At 41.4% G+C, this 19,384-nt stretch overlaps 2 protein-coding genes across 2 annotated transcripts in view; both read right to left on the reverse strand.

The window, feature by feature from the left end:
- The window catches only part of LOC115161028 (uncharacterized), a 45,745-nt gene that overhangs the window by 12,248 nt on the left and 14,113 nt on the right, over positions 1 to 19,384 (reverse strand). The gene's annotated exons all lie outside the window — the stretch shown is intronic.
- LOC115163409 (beclin-1-like) lies at positions 3,618 to 7,367 on the reverse strand. The gene is made up of 3 exons (XM_029715247.1): positions 7,356 to 7,367; positions 6,986 to 7,128; positions 3,618 to 3,830 (listed from the first exon to the last, which is right to left on the reverse strand). Exons 1-3 carry the CDS (start codon positions 7,365 to 7,367, stop codon positions 3,662 to 3,664), a joined length of 324 nt encoding a protein of 107 aa, XP_029571107.1. The 3' UTR covers positions 3,618 to 3,661.

Consider the following 19,384-nt stretch of genomic DNA (forward strand, 5'->3'; position numbering starts at 1 on the left):
TATTGTGAAGTAACTACAATGTAGTTGATCCATCCTCAGTTTTCTATCACTGTCACAGGCATCGATGAACGATGACCAAAATGCAGCGGGTATAGTGCTCATCTTTCTTCTTTGTTTAGAAAAGAACACTCAAAACCAAATAAACAGACGACGAAACAGTTCCATAAGGCACACAGGCTATACAGAAAATAACCACCCACACAACCCAAAGGAAAACAGGCTGCCTAAGTATGGCTTCCAATCAGAGACCACGAAAGACACCTGCCTCTGATTGGAAACCACACTCGCCCAGGGGCGAAAATCTGATATCAACTTTGGGGGGGACAATTACATGAAATTTTCTCAAGAGCAATTCCTGAGGGGGACACCAAAAGTAGTGCTGTAACACATAGCCTACATTGTAATATGGTAAATGTATATTGAGGAACCAAAGAAATAAGATGTTTTCCGTACTCCTAACTACCGGTACCCAAAACTACACAACTACTCACAACCGCAATAGCATTGCCTTTAACAAATCGTAGTTCAGTCACCAGTTTAAGTTGAGAGTGGGGGTATCCATGGCATTTTCCAATTATGTTCCTATTTTACAAGTCAAAAAAATTGAGAACCTTTCATAATGTTGCCAAACAAAGACTCAACAAACTTACCTGAGACTCCGTCTCTGCCAGTCTGTCCCTGCATATCTGTCCCCAACTCTGCTGTCTGTGTGCCATCTGTTGCCTGCTCTGCCTAATGACATCATTCTGAAACATTTCCATTAGAATTTCATTTCTTTCTTATGAACATTTTATCAACTAGTCTTTGAGATATTAGGCTACTAGGGTTCTTACTATGCGTTTTGGTGTACTGAAAAATACTCTGATGTCCGTCTTTTATTTTTCTGCCATTTTTCTACCTGGCTGGCTGGCTACACACACACACAGTATGTAGGTTATTTACAGTAGGAGATGGGCTTCTATCATCTTATCTTTTATCATTCTATTTGGGCTTCGATCTAAAAGGTAGCTAGCAAATGTGAAACGGATTAAAATGACAAGAGTTGACAGCTGTATGAGTTCACCATTTACACAACATATGCTGCAACCTTTTGTAATTTTAATATTTTGTTTCATATTGGCTGGCTTCCAACAATAGCTGAATTTGCAAAGCTAGCGAGCACCAATTCAGTTTCAGTGGTGTTTGCTATAATCTTTGCTACCCGGGTTAAATAAAATAAATAAATTAAAGTTCCCTTGCGACAATTTAGCTTTTGCAACGAGACCATTCAATATATTTAAGACAATGGTAGAAGAGAGTGTAGTTCTGTTCAGTTTGGACTTCAGTTTATCGCTAACCTTATCACAGGGACTTTGAAGCACTAACTTACATCATCTGCATGCTGATCTTGGAATAAATTGACGATAGCAAAGATTCCATCTTTGACAAGGCCACATAAATGGAATAGGTACTAGCTAGCTTAATAGTTAATATTTGCGCGCTAGCTCTGCATATTCAGCTAGTGTGTGTGCGCGATTGACTGGATTAACCTCACGTCAGTTACGTTCATTGAGTGCCTTTCAGACAGTGGCTACGACCCCTCTGTTACCTTGCCAGTGGAGCAAACCATTGTGAGGAAAAGGGTGGGGGGGTCGCAATCTTTTGAAACTTAAAAACGCGCTATTAAGTGTCTATAATCAGCACAATTGCTTTCATTGCGTATTATTAATATTATTTAAATTACATAGTTATGTTTCAGTGATATATTGGGGGGGACAAATCATATTTTTCCCAGGATGGGGGGGTCGTGTCCCCCCCGTCAACCTGGAAAACGAAACATAGAAAATAAAAACTAGAACCAAAATCTCCTAGACCAAAAACCACAACACACACAAAACAAACACCCCCTGCCATGCCCTGACCATACTACAATGACAAATGACCCCTTTACTGGTCAGGACGTGACAATCACCGCCGTTAAATATTTTTAAAGTCACCATTGGCCTCAGTGAAATCCCTGAGCGGTTTCCTTCCTCTCCGGCAACTGAGTTAGGAAGGACGCCTATATCTTGGTATTGACTGGGTATATTGATACACCATCCAAAGTGTAATTATCAACTTCACAATGCTCAAAGGGATATTCAATGCCTGTTTGTTTTTTTACCCACCAACCAATAGGTGCACTTTTTTGCGAGACATGGGAAAACCTCCCTGGTCTTTGGTTGAATCTGTGTTTGAAAATTCACTGCTCATCTGAGGGACCTTACAATTGTCTGTATGTGTCGGGTAGAGATGAGATAGTAATTCAAAAATCCTGTTAAACACTTATCAGATGAGTCCATGCAATTTGTGGCTTGTTAAACACATTTTTACTCCTGAACTTCATGCTTGCCATCACAAAGGAATTGAAACTTATTAACACAATACTTTTAATTAATTTGTAAAAATCTCTAGAAACATAATTCCACTTTCACATTATGGGGGATTGTGTGTAGGCCAGTGAAACTCAATTTAATCCAAACAACAAAATGTGGAAAAAGTCAAGTGGTGTGAATACTTTCTGAAGGCACTTTTAGATTGGCTCTTCAGGCAGTCATTGGGTTGCTAGCCTTGTACGTAGCATGTAGCTAGCTCTGTATGACTATGTTTAAGTATTACCAGTTAGGCTATTCTGCTTTTCTCTGGTAAACAACACATCTATGCTCAAGCGTGAAATCACATTTCACAAAAATAACTTTTTTATACTGCACAATTTGCAATAAATGAGAATTATCTTTGACGTAACTCCTTGCTAACAAACCACAAAGTCAGACCAAAAGTCGGTTAAATGGTTTATATGCATTTCTATTAAGTCTCTCCCTCTCCATTTTGGGGGAAAGCCTCATGAAAAAATATGGACAACCATCCAAATAAAGTAAACTCCCAGTCCAATATCCAAGAAAATATTTAAATCTGATCAAATCAGTCAAAAGTGATGATCCTAGTGATAATGACCTCTTTCTTTCACTTGACAGTTTAGATGTGTGTAAAACGTAACAGTGTTGTATCAGCCAGGCATGCCTTCAACTTTGGTCATCAAAAATAGAAACTCCCCCTTCATTTGAGGGGGGGTGCAATTGATTATATTATTTGGAAATATATAGAGTTCAACTTATGATACAACTCAAGCAAGAATTTATAAAAAAGCCTTTCTTTCAAAACTGAGGACTGCCAGCCAACTGCTGGAGAAAGAAAATGGCAGACGGAAGGGAAGGTGGTGCGGCTTCTCAACAGCTTTCACCTATCCAGTGTCATAAGATATGTGCATATGAAGGAAAAGACACAACCAGAAGCCACTTAGCTACTATTAGGACTCAATCCTGGAATGTGCTCCAAAGGTCTCAGATAGCTCCCTTCATAACACATACGAGTCTAGGTGGACTTCAATGTGTATAATTTAAGTTTTTATCTTGTCCTTTCAAACGGTCAATATGGAAATCAAACAAGGAAACAAGACTTATTGAATTTGAACTCACACCAGTGGTGAATCTCAAAAGTCCTTCCTCCAGGTTTCTCCCTACCCTCTCAAAACATCATAGGAGAGAGCAAGGAGAGCATTGTATAAGAATTTTTGAGAGTCCCACATTGTGATGAAATGGTGGTTTTAGAAGGGTCAAGGGGCACACCCAGGGTGAGTCCTCATCTATCGGTTGTAAAACTGAGACGACACCCACGCCAGGCCCCACTTGAGGTTGGTCAACATGAATTTGAGCGCCTTGGTCCACTGCTCCTCTGAGTTGAACTGGGTCTTGATGGAGTAGGAGCCGCCGCTGCCTCCTGTGTCCTCAATCTTGCCCTTCTCGACATCCATCCTGACCCATAAAAGAAAAAGGTGCATTAAAACTCAAACCCCCAAGAGTTTATTTCTTGAAGGGTATGAAAGAAACTGGTGAAACATCTACAGCTGCTAACACCACATTAAAAAAAAAAAAATCTAAGGCCAGGACGCTAAGACAAAATCATCTGCAGATGTCTCATGCTAGTGACTAGTTGGAGGCAAAGGATTAAGCTGTCAAAAGCTGACCAACTCCAGTTATTTCTGTAATGTGTCATACCACAGTATGTGTCATAATACCCATAAAACATAGCGGTCAAACAAGGAAATGGTTCCAACTGTTTTTTCACCATCGGTTTTTCCCCATAGAAATTTTTTGAAACACTTAAAATTAGGGATGTGTTTCATGTAGGCTTACCCTTGTGTGACGTTTCGATAACCGTGTAAATATCTGTAGGACAAGGTGACTTATCAATATATTTGCCGGTATTTAGCCCCCAAAAATGAAATGCTAATTGGCTGCTAATGTGGCTATCATAAAGAACTACAAATGCCATGATGATCTGGACGAGACTGCTGAGGCAAAGGTAAGAATCTCTGAACTAACTATGTTAGCTAAATTTAGTAATGAATAAATTGGCAAAATGTCTTTAAATTGACAATTCAGAGTTCAGTAATATGTTTCACCTCAAAGAAAAGTGGCATGTTTAAATATGAGATGAGGGCAAGCAGTTTAACACAGGTAGGTCACATTCACCATTTTGGGCTGCATATTATGGTCTATTATGACATCACATCCACATAAGTGTGTGAGATTCTAGAAGTCTCATTATTTGTGAACCAATTATGATGTCACAAATGATCAATAAATTCCAAATGTTCTGTTTGAACATTCTGGTGTCTGACTGCTGAAAATAGAACACTAGTATCCAAGACAATCAAGCAGATTCCTCCTGAGATATAGTTAACACAGTAGATCACCATAAAATATAGAAAGTGCTACTAGATGAAAACTTAGTTGCAGAAAGGGGTTAAAAGGCCACTGTCAATCTCCTTGATGATGAGGAGATTCTTGCAGCCGCTACAGGAACATAATGCTTTAACAGGGAACCTTGGAGCTGCCAGTAGCAACTCCGTTCAGCCTGCCTTGCCATCTCAACCCAAGGCCACTGAGAAGCTTCCGGCGATCAAACAAAACAGTTTAAACACCTCCAGAATCCCAGTACTGGAGTTGACTGAAGAAAGAAATGGTGCTCTGCAGCGACTTGCCAGTTTGAAGGCTGTGGAAAAGAAACCACATCCTCCCTCCAGAATCCCAGTACTGCAGAAGAAGAGGTCCATCTGCAATGGGAAGAGTCAAGGACTGCATGTAGCTTCAACACCTCAGCAGTCAGGGAAGGCTACTGTTCCTCCCATACGGAAGCCACTGCAACCCATCCGTACCAAGAGGGATCAAACCTGTGTGGTGAAAGACATCTACCTCCATAGTGCCAAGCCATTGAAGGCAGTCCATGGAGCCAATATGGTCGCCAAGATTCCACTGCCTCCCATTAGAGCCAGAGTCACTGTGCCAAACAATGATGCCAAGAAGAAGCCATTCCAGCCAGTCAGACCAGAGGGCAGCCCTCATCCTGCTGCTTCAAAGTACAGAAGGCGGGTTGTGAAGAAACACGTTCAGTTCAAGACTCAGACACTAACTGTACAGGATCTACCGCCGTGCCCCGATGAGATGGTATGGGACGTCTTTAACTCAGAGGCTGAGCAGGTGATGGCATATATGAAGGCCAAGCTGATCAGTGTCACCCAAGAACTGAAACTGATTAAGAGTGGGGCCAAGATGGATGCTCAGGCTTTGGAGGAGAAAAACGCAAAAGTGCGGTTGAGAAAAAAGGTGGAGAAGTTCATCCAGGAGATCTGCCTGATGAAGGTGGATTCTGACCTATGGGAGATAATAAGAGATAACGAAGAAGAGGAAGAAGAGGAAGAAAGGATTAAAGAGGTGAGGAGAAATGGAGAAGAAAGCAGTGTGGCAAGTAAGCCAAAGGAGACAGCCACGAGATACACTGTGAGCAAGCCAAAGGAAGTCAAGAAGGGTTTGAACGTGGAAGAGAAAAAGGAGGACAGACAGGTAAAGTAGTTTGACATTCCAAAGCCATGCTAACTGCTGATCTAGTGTAGTGTTGGTGATCACGTGTGTTTGTATCAGAGGAGGCTGATGGGAGGAGTTATAGGAGGATAGGATCGTTGTAATGGCTGGAATGAAATTAATTGATCGCAATCAAACGTGGTTTCCATGTGATTGATGTGTGTGATACCGTTCCTTTTGTTCTATTCCAGCCATTACAATGAGCTCCTCCCACCAGCCTCATCTGGTTTGTACATGTTGTATATCTTGTCTTTGTTGCCCAGCTGCCCATTATTTGTCCCATCTGATAACATCCATTCATTCAGGTGGTGTTGAAACGTCGATTTGGGATGAGTGCAGCCAACTCCAAGCTGAAGCAGTGTGAGCACTGCGGCCGGTGCTTTGATCCTAGTCGCCTGGAGAAACACAGCGAGATCTGTGCCAAGCTCTCCTCCAAGAGCTCTAGACGGGGGGTCTATGACTCCACCATGCACCGTCTCAAAGGCACTGTACTGGCTGGCTACGTGAAGCGATCCGTGGTGTGATGCACCAAGGGACCTGAGTCTGTCACTCTTTTGTATTTTGGATTGAACAGACAGACATACAGTGACTGATAAACCACCTGCTGCCCAAATGAGGACTTCTACCTTGGAATCTGTGAGGGTTCCAATAAGAGGCAGTACTACTAGGAGGCAGTATTGTATCCAGAAACGTCTAAACCAAGTGTTCAGCAGTTCCTCAAATCTACAGAAACACCTGTATAAAACACCTCAATAAAATCAAATCCAAACACTCATCTAAATCATTCTGTTAGATGTGTTACTAGTGCAGGAAAATAGAATAAATTAAATATTAAGAAACAAGGGAACGTATTTGTCAAATCTGAATATGAAAAGGAGTAAAAAATGAAGAAACATGAACTAATTAATTTAGTTGTATAACTTACCAAATTTACACAAATAACTGAAGTTGGTCAGCTTTTGACAGCTTAATCCTTGGACTCTCGACATAATCCATAGATGATTACAATTATAATTCTATGATATCTGCTAGACTAGTTGACTGACCTGTAGTGCAGGCAGAATCCCGTGTCTCCCTTCTCCACCTCCTCCTTGAACTGCTGCACACAGTCCAGGAAGGCCACCATGGCATGGTCAAACTTGTTGTCCCAGAAGAAGTGCAGGCCCCCTGTACAGTACAGTGGTAGCTCCTACACACAAGAAGAAAGAGAGAGTGGAATGTGCCATATACAACATGGCCTATTCACTGGGGTTGGCTTGGGCCAGTCTAATGAGCATTGGAAAATAGTTCACTCTTTTTTTCACAGCTCATTAAAAAAGGTTTGTTGTTTGTCTCCATATAGTAGCCAGCGGTAAATGTGTTCATGTACTGTACCTTTTAGTTCGAGACCTCACTTGTTGGTAACAACCATCACACCTCCTCATCCATGCTTCACTGTGGGAACCAAACATGCAGAGATCATCCGTTCACCTACTCCTTGTCTCACAAAGACACGGCGGTTGGAACCAAATCTCAAATTTGGACTCATCAGACCAAAGGATAGATTTCCACCGGTCTAATGTTCATTGCTCGTGTTTCTTGGCCCAAGCAAGTCTCTTCTTCTTATTGGTGTCCTTCAGTGGTTTCTTTGCAGCAATTCGACTCTGAAGGCCTGATTCACGCAGTCTCCTCTGAACAGTTGATGTTAAGATGCGTCTGCACTGCAAAAATTGAAATATAAGTAAGACTAAATATCTTAAATACTGGCAGTATATGCTTGTTTTTGGTTGGAGCATTTCACTTGTTTCAAGCTTCAAGCTAATTATCTTAAGATAATATAACTTGTTACTGAGATTGTGTTATTGGTTCTGAGTAACTTAATGCTCAAAACTATAATTAACAGAATTATAAAGCCGTTTGATCAACTCTGACAAGTACAAAACTGCTTTGTCAAAGTCAGAATTTCTTATTTCAAGCATCTTATCCTTTTCATCTCTTCACATATTAAGAACAATTAATGACCAAATGGAATTCACTGTTTTATTGTCAATCATACACACAGCACAGCAATCATGTAGACAAAATACAGTACAGAACAAAGACAGTACACTTTTCATATCTGGGGAACACAATGAGTCATTTGAACTGTTGTCCAATTCTATTACTTCCCCAAGATGGTATTTGACTTGTACATAAGTTTGGCTCTTGTTGCTAATTGTGTAATGAGAGGTAAAATCAATCAGCTTTTCAGCATCCACTAACTCAGTGGCCTGTGCAAAGTGTGGGACCTCAACTTGATAAGCCATGATGTTTCTATCAAAGCGTCTAGTTTGAAATGGTTGAAATTCCAAACAATAAAGCCCAGAATCAATAAGCAATATGTTTTTGACCAGTCCAAATTCTGCCATATTACCATTCAGATCATGGACTTCTGAGTTATGTATTTATTAGAATTGATTACAAGCCATTTCAGTGATACAGCATGGTTTACCTCTTTGAAACCTAGGAAGTCCCTCAATTTCCCACGTAACTATTGTAGATCTTTAACCTCTGATACAGGTCCCATCTCCCTTTCATTTGAAAAAACTGGGTGCATTGAACTGATTACATTTTGGCAGCTTTCATATATTTGGTTCTGATTGATCAAAGACTTACAAATACTTTTTAAATTCAACTTGGAAGCCCATTGTTTAAAGAAACAATGTTTAGACTCAAACCGCATACACATACAGTGAGGGAAAAAAGTGTTTGATCCCCTGCTGATTTTGTATGTTTGCCCACTGACAAAGAAATTATCAGTCTGTAATTTTAATGGTAGGTATTATTTGAACAGTGAGAGACAGAATAAAAACAAAATAATCCAGAAAAATGCATGTCAAAAATGTTAGAAATTGATTTGTATTTTAATGAGGGAAATAAGTATTTGACCCCCTCTCAATCAGAAAGATTTCTGACTCCCAGGTGTATTTTATACAGGTAACGAGCTGAGATTAGGAGCACACTCTTAAAGGGAGTGTTCCTAATCCCATCTTGTTACCTGTATAAAAGACACCTGTCCACAGAAGCAATCAATCAGATTCCAAACTCTCCACCATGGCCAAGACCAAAGTGCTCTCCAAGGATGTCAGGGACAAGATTGTAGACCTACACAAGGCTGGAATGGGCTACAAGACCATTGCCAAGCAGCTTGGTGAGAAGGTGACAACAGTTGATGCGATTATTCGCAAATGGAAGAAACACAAAAGAACTTCAATCTTCCTCGGCCTGGGGCTCCATGCAAGATCTCACCTCGTGGAGTTGCAATGATCATGAGAACGGTGAGTCAGAACGTTCTGATTCAGAACGGTGAATCAGACCAGAACTACACGGGAGGATCTTGTAAAGAATGTCAAGGCAGCTGGGACCATAGTCACCAAGAAAACAATTGGTAACACACTACGCCGTGAAGGACTGAATTCCTGCAGCGCCCGCAAGGTCCCCCTGCTCAAGAAAGCACATATACATGCCCGTCTGAAGTTTGCCAATGAACATCTGAATGATTCAGAGGACAACTGGGTGAAAGTGTTGTGGTCAGATGAGACCAAAATGGAGCTCTTTGGCATCAACTCAACTCGCCGTGTTTGGAGGAGGAGGAATGCTGCCTATGACCCCAAGAACACCATCCCCACCGTCAAACATGGAGGTGGAAACATTATGCTTTAGGGGTGTTTTTCTGCTAAGGGGACAGGACAACTTCACCGCATCAAAGGGATGATGGACGGGGCCATGTACCGTCAAATCTTGGGTGAGAACCTCCTTCCCTCAGCCAGGGCCTTGAAAATGGGTCGTGGATGGGTATTCCAGCATGACAATGACCCAAAACACATGGCCAAGGCAACAAAGAAGTGGCGCAAGAAGAAGCACATTAAGGTCCTGGAGTGGCCTAGCCAGTCTCCAGACCTTAATCCCATAGAAAATCTGTGGAGGGAGCTGAAGGTTCGAGTTGCCAAACATCAGCCTCGAAACCTTAATGACTTGGAGAAGATCTGCAAAGAGGATTGGGACAAAATCCCTCCTGAGATGTGTGCAAACCTGGTGGCAAACTACAAGAAACGTCTGACCTCTGTGATTGCCAACAAGGGTTTTGCCACCAAGTACTAAGTCATGTTTTGCAGAGCGGTCAAATACTTATTTCCCTCATTAAAATGCAAATCAATTTATAACATTTTTGATATGTGTTTTTCTGGATTTTTGTGTTGTTATTCTGTCTCTCACTGTTCAAATAAACCTACCATTAAAATTATAGACTGATAATTTCTTTGTCATTGGGCAAACATACAAATCAGCAGGGGATCAAACACTTTTTTCCCTCACTGTATGTCTAACCATGGGACACAATGACTTTATCTGTGATGGCAAATGTATCATATAATGCTGCTTAGGTGTAACATTGCGGTCTGGAAAAAGCTCTTTCCAATGCTTCAAATGATTTACAATGAGTAATTTCAACCTAGACACAGTCACAATGGAAAGAACAGATGCAAATACTATCTGTACAATCTCTATTAGCTCAATTGTCAGTCGTATATATGCATTGACTTCCAAACTCTCCAAAACAAATGGCAATATCCTTAGCAAGACGAGCATTTGCCCAGATGACTGTTTTAGTTTTACATTACTTGACGTTAATGTACTAACAGAAATTGGGGATGGCCGATCTCTAACATCTAGAGGGGAATAAGAGAAACCAAGAATAGCAGAATTCACTGAGTCCAGATCAATCTGTCCTGACACAACAAGATGATTCAAAACACATTTGATTTCCAATGGGGTTATGCCCTCCAGAATTACATGCATAATGTCTTGCGAAGTTTGTTGTATGATATCAAAGGCTGAGAATTCAACTAACTTGCTTCTTCTATTGATCCCATATGTTGTTCTCAGGCTGTTGCGAAGCAAGTCAGTCTGTGCCTTTTCTATTTCATCACACTGTCTGACATGCTTCTCCAATATCCTTTCAGTATATGCATCCTCATTGAAGTGTGACTCCATGTCCTCAAAAGAACACTCAGTGTCTGCACTTACTGTAGGCAAAGCCCACACCCTCTGAACCCTGCTAGTTCATGTTGTGCCAGGGTGTCTCCAGACAAAGAGACCATGGCACCATATATCGTTTTCTCTCCGTTAATAGTTAGCATTTTAACCCCACTGTACAATTTTTTTTTATTTTACCTTTATTTAACCAGGTAGGCAAGTTGAGACCAAGTTCTCCTTTACAGATTCGACCTGGCCAAGATAAAGCAAAGCAGTTTGACACATACAACACAGAGTTACACATGGAGTAAAACAAACATACAGTCAATAATATAGTAGAAAAATAAGTCTATATACAAAGTGAGCAAATGAGGTGAGATAAGGGAGGTAAAGGCAAAAAATGCCATGGTGGCGAGGTAAATACAATATAGCAAGTAAAACACTGGAATGGTAGATTTGCAGTAGAAGAAAGTGCAAAGTACAAATAATGGGGTGCAAAGGAGCAAAATAAATAAATAAATACAGTAGGGGAAGAGGTAGTTGTTTGGGCTAAATTATAGATGGGCTATGTGCAGGTGCAGTACTCTGTGAGCTGCTTTGACAGCTGGTGCTTAAAGCTAGTGAGGGAGATAAGCGTTTCCAGTTTTAGAGATTTTTGTAGTTCGTTCCAGTCATTGGAAGCAGAGAACTGGAAGGAGAGGCGGCCGAAGGAGGAATTGGCTTTGGGCGTGACCAGAGAGATATACCTGCTGGAGCGCGTGCTACAGGTGGGTGCTGCTATGGTGAACAGCGAGCTGAGATATGGGGGAACTTTACCTAGCAGGGTCTTGTAGATGACCTGGAGCCAGTGGGTTTGGCGACGAGTATGAAGCGAGGGCCAGCCAATGAGAGCGTACAGGTCGCAGTGGTGGGTAGTATATGGGGCTTTGGTGACAAACGGATGGCACTGTGATAGACTGCATCCAATTTATTGAGTAGGGTATTGGAGGCTATTTTGTAAATGACATCGCCGAAGTCGAGGATCGGTAGGATGGTCAGTTTTACAAGGGTATGTTTGGCAGCATGAGTGAAAGATGCTTTGTTGCGAAATAGGAAGCCAATTCTAGATTTAACTTTGGATTGGAGATGTTTGATATGAATCTGGAAGGAGAGTTTACAGTCTAACCAGACACCTAGGTATTTGTAGTTGTCCACATATTCTAAGTCAGAACCGTCCAGAGTAGTGATGCTGGACGGGCAGGAAGGTGCAGGCAGCAATCGGTTGAAGAGCATGCATTTAGTTCTACTTGTATTTAAGAGCAGTTGGAGGCCACGGAAGGAGAGTTGTGTGGCATTGAAGCTCGTCTGGAGGGTAGTTAACAAAGTGTCCAAAGAAGGGCCCGAAGTATACAGAATGGTGTCGTCTGCGTAGAGGTGGATCAGAGACTCACCAGCAGCAAGAGCGACATCATTGATGTATACAGAGAAAAGAGTCGGCCCAAGAATTGAACCCTGTGGCACCCACATAGAGCCTGCCAGAGGCCCGGACAACAGGCCCTCTGATTTGCACACTGAACTCTATCAGAGTAGTTGGTGAACCAGGCGAGGCAATCATTTAAGAAACCAAGGCTGTTGAGTCTGCCGATTAGGATGTGATGACTGACAGAGTCGAAAGCCTTGGCCAGGTCAATGAATACAGCTGCACAGTATTGTTTCTTATCGATGGCGATTAAGATATCGTTTAGGACCTTGAGCGTGGCTCAGGTGCACCCATGACCAGCTCTGAAACCAGATTGCATAGTGTAGAAGGTCCGGTGGCATTCGAAATGGTCGGTAATCTGTTTGTTGACCTGGCTTTCGAAGACTTTAGAGAGGCAGGGTAGGATAGATAAAGGTCTGTAGCAGTTTGGGTCAAGAGTGTATCCCCCTTTGAAGAGGGGGATGACCGCAGCTGCTTTCCAATCTTTGGGAATCTAAGATGACACGAAAGAGAGGTTGAACAGGCTAGTAATAGGGGTTGCAACAATTTCGGCAGATCATTTTAGAAAGGGTCCAGATTCTCTAGCCCGGCTGATTTGTAGGGGTCCAGACTTTGCACCTCTTTCAGAACATCAGCTGACTGGATTTGGGAGAAGGAGAAATGGGGAAGGCTGGGGAAATTGCTGTGGGGGTGCGTTGCTGTTGACCGGGGTAGGGGGAGCCAGGTGGAAAGCATGGCCAGCCGTAGAAAAATGCTTATTGAAATTCTCAATTATAGTGGATTTATCGGTGGTGACAGAGTTTCCTATCCTCAGTGCAGTGGGCAGCTGGGAGGAGGTGCTCTTATTCTCCAAGGACTTTACTGTGTCCCAGAACTTTTTTGAGTTTGTGTTGCAGAAAGCAAATTTCTGCTTGAAAAAGCTAGCCTTGGCTTTTCTAACTGCCTGTGTATATTGGTTTCTAACTTCCCTGAAAAGTTGCATATCACGGGGGCTGTTCGATGCTAATGCAGAACACCACAGGATGTTTTTGTGTTGGTTAAGGGCAGTCAGGTCTGGAGAGAACCAAGGGCTATATTTGTTCTTGGTTCTAAATTTCTTGAATGGGGCATGCTTATTTAAGATGGTGAGGAAGGCATTGAAAAAAAATAACCAGGCATCCTCTACTGAAGGGATGAGGTCAATATCCTTCCAGGATACCCAGGCCAGGTCGATTAGAAAGGCCTACTCGCTGAAATGTTTCAGGGAGCGTTTGACAGTGATGAGGGGAGGTCGTTTGACCGCTGACCTATTACGGTTGCAGGCAATGAGGCCGTGATCGCTGAGATCTTGGTTGAAAACAGCAGAGATGTATTTAGAGGACAAGTTGGTTAGGATGATATCTATGAGGTTGCCCGTGTTTACAGCTTTGGGGTGGTACCTGGTAGGTTTATTGATAATTTGTGTGAGATTGAGGGCATCAAGCTAAGATTGTAGGATGGCTGGGGTATTAAGCATGTCCCAGTTTAGGTCACCTAGCAGCACGAGCTCTGACGATAGATAGGGAGCAATCAGTTCACATATGGATACATCCATGTCTTCCTTGATTCTATTCAATATTACATCTACACCAGATTGACAGAGGTCTGCTGATCTAGCCATGGCAAGTAGCCTGATAGCAGCCAGTTTAGACCTGTATTTTGGATTTATATTTCCTAGGGTGTAGTACACCATTAACAACTTGTTTTTTGATGCAAAGGATCCTAGTGGGTTACAGATCTCTATTTCATCCGTGTACAGAAAAATCTGCAATGCATTTGGTTTCTCTGAAAATAAGGGATGTGATTTTAGAAGAGCGCCATCAACAATGTCATGAAAAAAACTTGCCCTGCGGGGTCCCTTTTCAAACATAGACAAATTCCTTGGGTGTGATAAGAACTGCTCTAGACTTTTGACTAATGGTACATAATAAAATAATTTGTCTTTGATGAAAATGTCTTTTGATCCTCCACATTTGATCCTGCATATGGTTCCAGCAATTGGAATTTCCTCTGCGTCCAAACAGTAAACTGTTTCTTAGTAACACTGTCCTATCTAAATGTTGCAACGCCAGCAAAAGGGTCAATGAAATTGTCAACTATATCCATTGCATCTTTTTCAAGTTGACCTGATGTGCTTCCTGAATGCTTCTTTAGCACTGCCTCCATCTGCTTCCTGAGGTTGTCCAATAGTGATGATTGATACTGCTGTACCCCAGCAACAATGTCATTCACACCTTTCTGAAAATGAGACAGTGAGAGAGGTGGGGATGTCATCAATCATGGAGGTTGGAACACACCATCATGTATACCTATGATATTCACATTTTCTTATGACATATTCATTAACATAAGGACATATGGGATCAACAATAGTAAGGTGGACAACCTAGCACTGAGAATGAACTCAACCATCACTGAACCACTACAAAATGATCTGCATAATGTAACAAACCAAATGCTCTGCTCTGTTCAGAAAAAGTATCTTACCTGTGAGAGACGATGCTTGGCTCTGGCATTTATCACAAAAGCAGTGGCATGTGTTGTCAGATTCTAAAAAAAATGTTGACATTGAATGTAGTATCCTGAGGCTGGACATTACAAGTTCATGACAAGTATAATGTTTGTGACAGGAGAAGTGGTTGTGAAGACTGACTATCAATGCTATTAGTAAATCTAAGTTAAAAAAAAATATGGTCAATTTCAGTAGATTGCCACCAACGGAGTAACTTACTTGTTGCACTGTGACAGCTCCATGTTGGTCAATGCCCCTTTGCCCATCATCTGAGTCAGATGGATGGAGTTGCTGATCAGTGATGCTGGAGTTAGCTAGAAGACTATCGGGTTGAATGTTGTCCTGTGTACCACACATCAAAGAAACAGATGATTTGAAATTGTATTTAGTGTCACCAATAGTGCTATTCAAGTGTTTTGTTCCTATTTATCATCGATTATTTCACATAAACCCAGCTTTAGCCATAAGAGTCATTATGGCTACAATGATCGAATAGCCTAATGGACAGTATGACTTTGGTCCGTGTATCGTCTGTTCATAAAAAAAAAAGTTAAGTCCAGAGAACAAAAAAAATACTAGCTAGCTACTTACTTGTTCCGGTGGTGCTTGGCTTTCCTCCGATGGCTGTTCATCTGGTCGGGTGCAATCAAGTAGGTGTTGAAGGTGGTTTCTCTTTACATGATGGAAGGAATTGTACACTATATTCCTCAGTGCATCCGTCAATACCACAGAGCAGCCAGAAATCAGGGCTGCGACTGTGAAATCTATTGATATGACTCAATAACAGTTTCAATTAAAAAGTAATAAAAACGCAGCAGATAACGCACCGTCAAAGCATCTTGAACGTTACTAAACGCAAGTAAAACGTTCCCACTGCTTTCGATGAAAAGGGCAGAAAGAAGTGAAAATGATGTTCAGTATTTATAATAAAACCAAGTAATTTATTGGAGTAGAGAACAACACCACTGGGACTTTTAACTATACATGTATCACTCCGCTTTACTGGTGTTCTAATAACCGTTAATTACATTAACAATCGTTCTCTATCTTAAATTGTAACAAACTTCGCACGGCAAATATGAACATATTTCCACAAATAACATTTGAGTTAAATGATGAATGGTCGTCAGGAGAGGACGGTAACGTGTAGACCTACACAAAGTAGCAGTAGCAAGCTAGTGTGGAGGAAAATGTATATGTGTTGCTTGGCAACAGTCCAGTTCCAGACCAGTTGGGGAACTATGTGTGTTGGCGGAGCCAAATAAATGATGAAATAAATAAACAAATCATAATCTGTTGTTGCTTATTACTGTTAACTAAGAAATTGCGCTTGTAGAACTGTTGTATAAAACCAATATCACACTCGAGGTCGTGCTGTTATACTGAATATTATTATCTTTGGCCTGCGGCCTCGTACCTACGACCGAATCACAGCCGTGCTGATATTCAGCACTCCCTCTCTTGTGATATTGCTTAACTGACGTACGCTTATCACATTATCTAGCTAAATAAGGGAGGCCTAAAAAACTAAAAAGTCAAATACGGTCCAAATCTTTGAGTCATCTAACAACACTATGAATGAAGATGGAATGGATGACACATATCCAGGCATGGACCATATATCAACCGCAGTATTAAAAGGTAATGTTAATTTGTTTACACCCGTCTACCTTTCTCCTTAGTAAGCTAACGTTAGCTAACGTTCATTTGAATTGGAAAGTTGGCAAACCAAGTTAGCATGCTAATTTTAACAAGGTAACGTTGACTTTTTGCAGTTAATAACTGCACGAACGGCCATTCGTTGAAAAAACTTGAACTTTGGTTAGATTGAGTGCTTTATTGCCAGAAATAGTGTTAATGAGGTGTAAATGTGCCCTAATGACTGACACCGTCGATTATTTAGCTTCGCCGTCTTTGGCGCCCTTTCTATTGTTAATAGAAAATAAATAGAAATGGCGCCGAAGACGGCGAAGCTAAATTATCGATGGTGTCAGTCATTGTCTACAATCTTAGCTAGGCAAGCAAAGATTAACTAAGGTTTTCAATATGGGAGACAATTTAGCGTTAACGTTAGTTTCATTAGCTTGCACTATCTTTTGGTTTAAAGTAATTGACTTAAACGTTCATGATATACTAGTAAACTCATTTTGTTAGCTAACATTAGCTAGCTTGGTAAATCATTCCTGCATTAACTGGAAAGGGAAGACAGTATGCTAATGTATCATAACCTATATCAACCTCACATTTTGCGTCTATAAACTATGATTTAGTTGCTAATTACTTAAGTATTTTCCATGTGGTTTCATGTGTTCTTCAGCTGCTAATATAAGCACAGACATGCTGCCCAGCCTCTAAAGAGGATTTACATGATCTCTTTCCCGGTCCAGAGCACTTCTTCAGAAGGAGAACCTTTTGGAGATTTACTCATGGTGATAATGAGGTCATGTTAGATTTTTACATTTGGGAGACATTTAATCTAACCATGCAGACAGTGTTTCCTGTTATCAAAGTAGCATTTCCTGGCCATCATTACAATACATGTATCTACAGATCTACTTGTTTTGGTGTTTGCTGTTAGGTTGTTGTTACAGTGTGGTGTTCTTTGCCTTCATAATTACTATAGAATAAATGTATGTCTTATACAGGGTGAAGAATCAGACCTGTGTAGACCAGGCACCTCCTCTGGGACCTGGAGAGATCCCCACTATCTAGATGCAGCACCCCAGAGGTTGAACAGTTGGGTGGTAAGTACACAAATTGAAATAGTGGATAGTGTTTCCTTATAAATGCAACTTCTACTACTACTCTAAATGAGGGACTAGAAACCAAGTGACTATTTAGTCTTCAGTGTTTCCTGTGGAATGAGAGGTTTGGGGTGGTAGTACCAGCGGAATCACTGGTCTTAATTTCAGTCTACATTTTTAAATGTTAATTGGTGGGGTTTGTGATGTTTTCTGGCATCAGAAACTACTGAGAGGCCTACAGAACCAGGCGAGACATTATAAAACTCTACAGGAGATGTACAAAACCAAGGCCAGACCCAACCAGAAGGATGTTTCCCAGCTCCTGGACCTTGAATTCCAAGCAAGACGGGCCTTCATCGACTCTGATGCTACTAAGGAGCAGGACAGGCCTACCAAGATACTTCAAGGGTATCCCTGCTTCAGAGAACTGGATCATGTAAGCAAATGTATTCATTTTAAGTAGGCCTATGCTTCCTGGTTAACACCAGACCAAATCTCAAATGAGATGCGGTGTGGGAACTGAGCAGCGTGAGAAGCCATAGCAGGGACGGGGGTAAACTACTTCGGGCAAATGTAAAACAGTGAGCTCGTGAGAATTCGGTCTGGTTGTCTGTATGTCTGTCATGTTATGGATGAACTCCGGCGGATCCTCGATCGAGGGAACTGCTTTATACCTGAACTGAAGACCTGCTGGGGGACCTTTTACAACAAGGCACAGTTTTATGTAGTGTTCAAAAAGGTAATGAAGCCACCGCTGCTGGACAAAGGTAATTACTGGCTCTGTTGACAATGGAGAATCCCATGAACGGATTCATTTTTGTTTAAATAACTGGCTGCAGTAAATCAAATGAAACTATTTTTGTTTTTAACAGTGAAGCACTCAATCGCTATGATGAGGGCTTTACCAGATATATTCCCATCACCTGTGGCTCCACCAAAGAAGTTAGGACATGCAAGTGAGGCTATGCTTCACATCCTTGAGGTAAGAAATGTGTGCATGTATTAGAATTTTCATTACTTAACCATAACATACAAAAAGTGTGAATTGTCTTTGTTGTCATATTTGTTTTTCTCTTTGTGTTTGTGTCAGTCTGCAGAAGACCCCAACACCTTTCTTCAGGAGAGACTACTCTTCAGCCCTGTCGTGATTATCTGCGAAACCAACTGCGTACTGGCCATTGGAACCATGCCTGTGGTGACCTTCCCAAAAGAGGACATCTATGCCAGCGTGACGTGTCTCATGGCGCGTTATTACGCCTTTCACCTCACATATCCCAAGTGCATAGCCACACTCCTCTCTGTGCTGCAGACAGAAGTCCTCTCGTACGCCATCCACGACCGGGACGTGACTTCTTCATATAAAAAGGTTATGGCCGAGTGGAAAAAGTTCATTACTGACTAGGGTTACACAATAATAATAAAAATCATTTCTGGTCCCAATAACAGAACTGTGTGTACTGGCCCATCCGAGAACCGATCCGATAACCTTTAAGAAGTTAAAAAAGAAAATTAATCTAATTTCTTTTCACTTTATTGAGGACTCAGTATATCCAGAGGCTGATATGGCCAGAACAAAAGATGCAAAAACAACAATGGCCATTGGTGGTCAAGGTGAAAATGTAAGACCAATGGGAAGATACCAAACATAAGTGCTTTAAACCTTCTTATAATAAACAACAAACACCCTGCCTATTTATTAAGCAAGCCGATCTCATTTCTA

The sequence above is a fragment of the Salmo trutta genome, chromosome 2, assembly GCF_901001165.1.
Source record: "Salmo trutta chromosome 2, fSalTru1.1, whole genome shotgun sequence".
Lineage (NCBI taxonomy): Eukaryota > Metazoa > Chordata > Actinopteri > Salmoniformes > Salmonidae > Salmo > Salmo trutta.

Coding starts and splice junctions, on each gene's coding strand:
- LOC115163409 (XM_029715247.1), bottom strand. Junction 3,831..6,985: donor GGATTCTGCCTGCACTACAG/GTCAGTCAACTA, acceptor TTTATGGGTCAG/GATGGATGTCGAGAAGGGCA.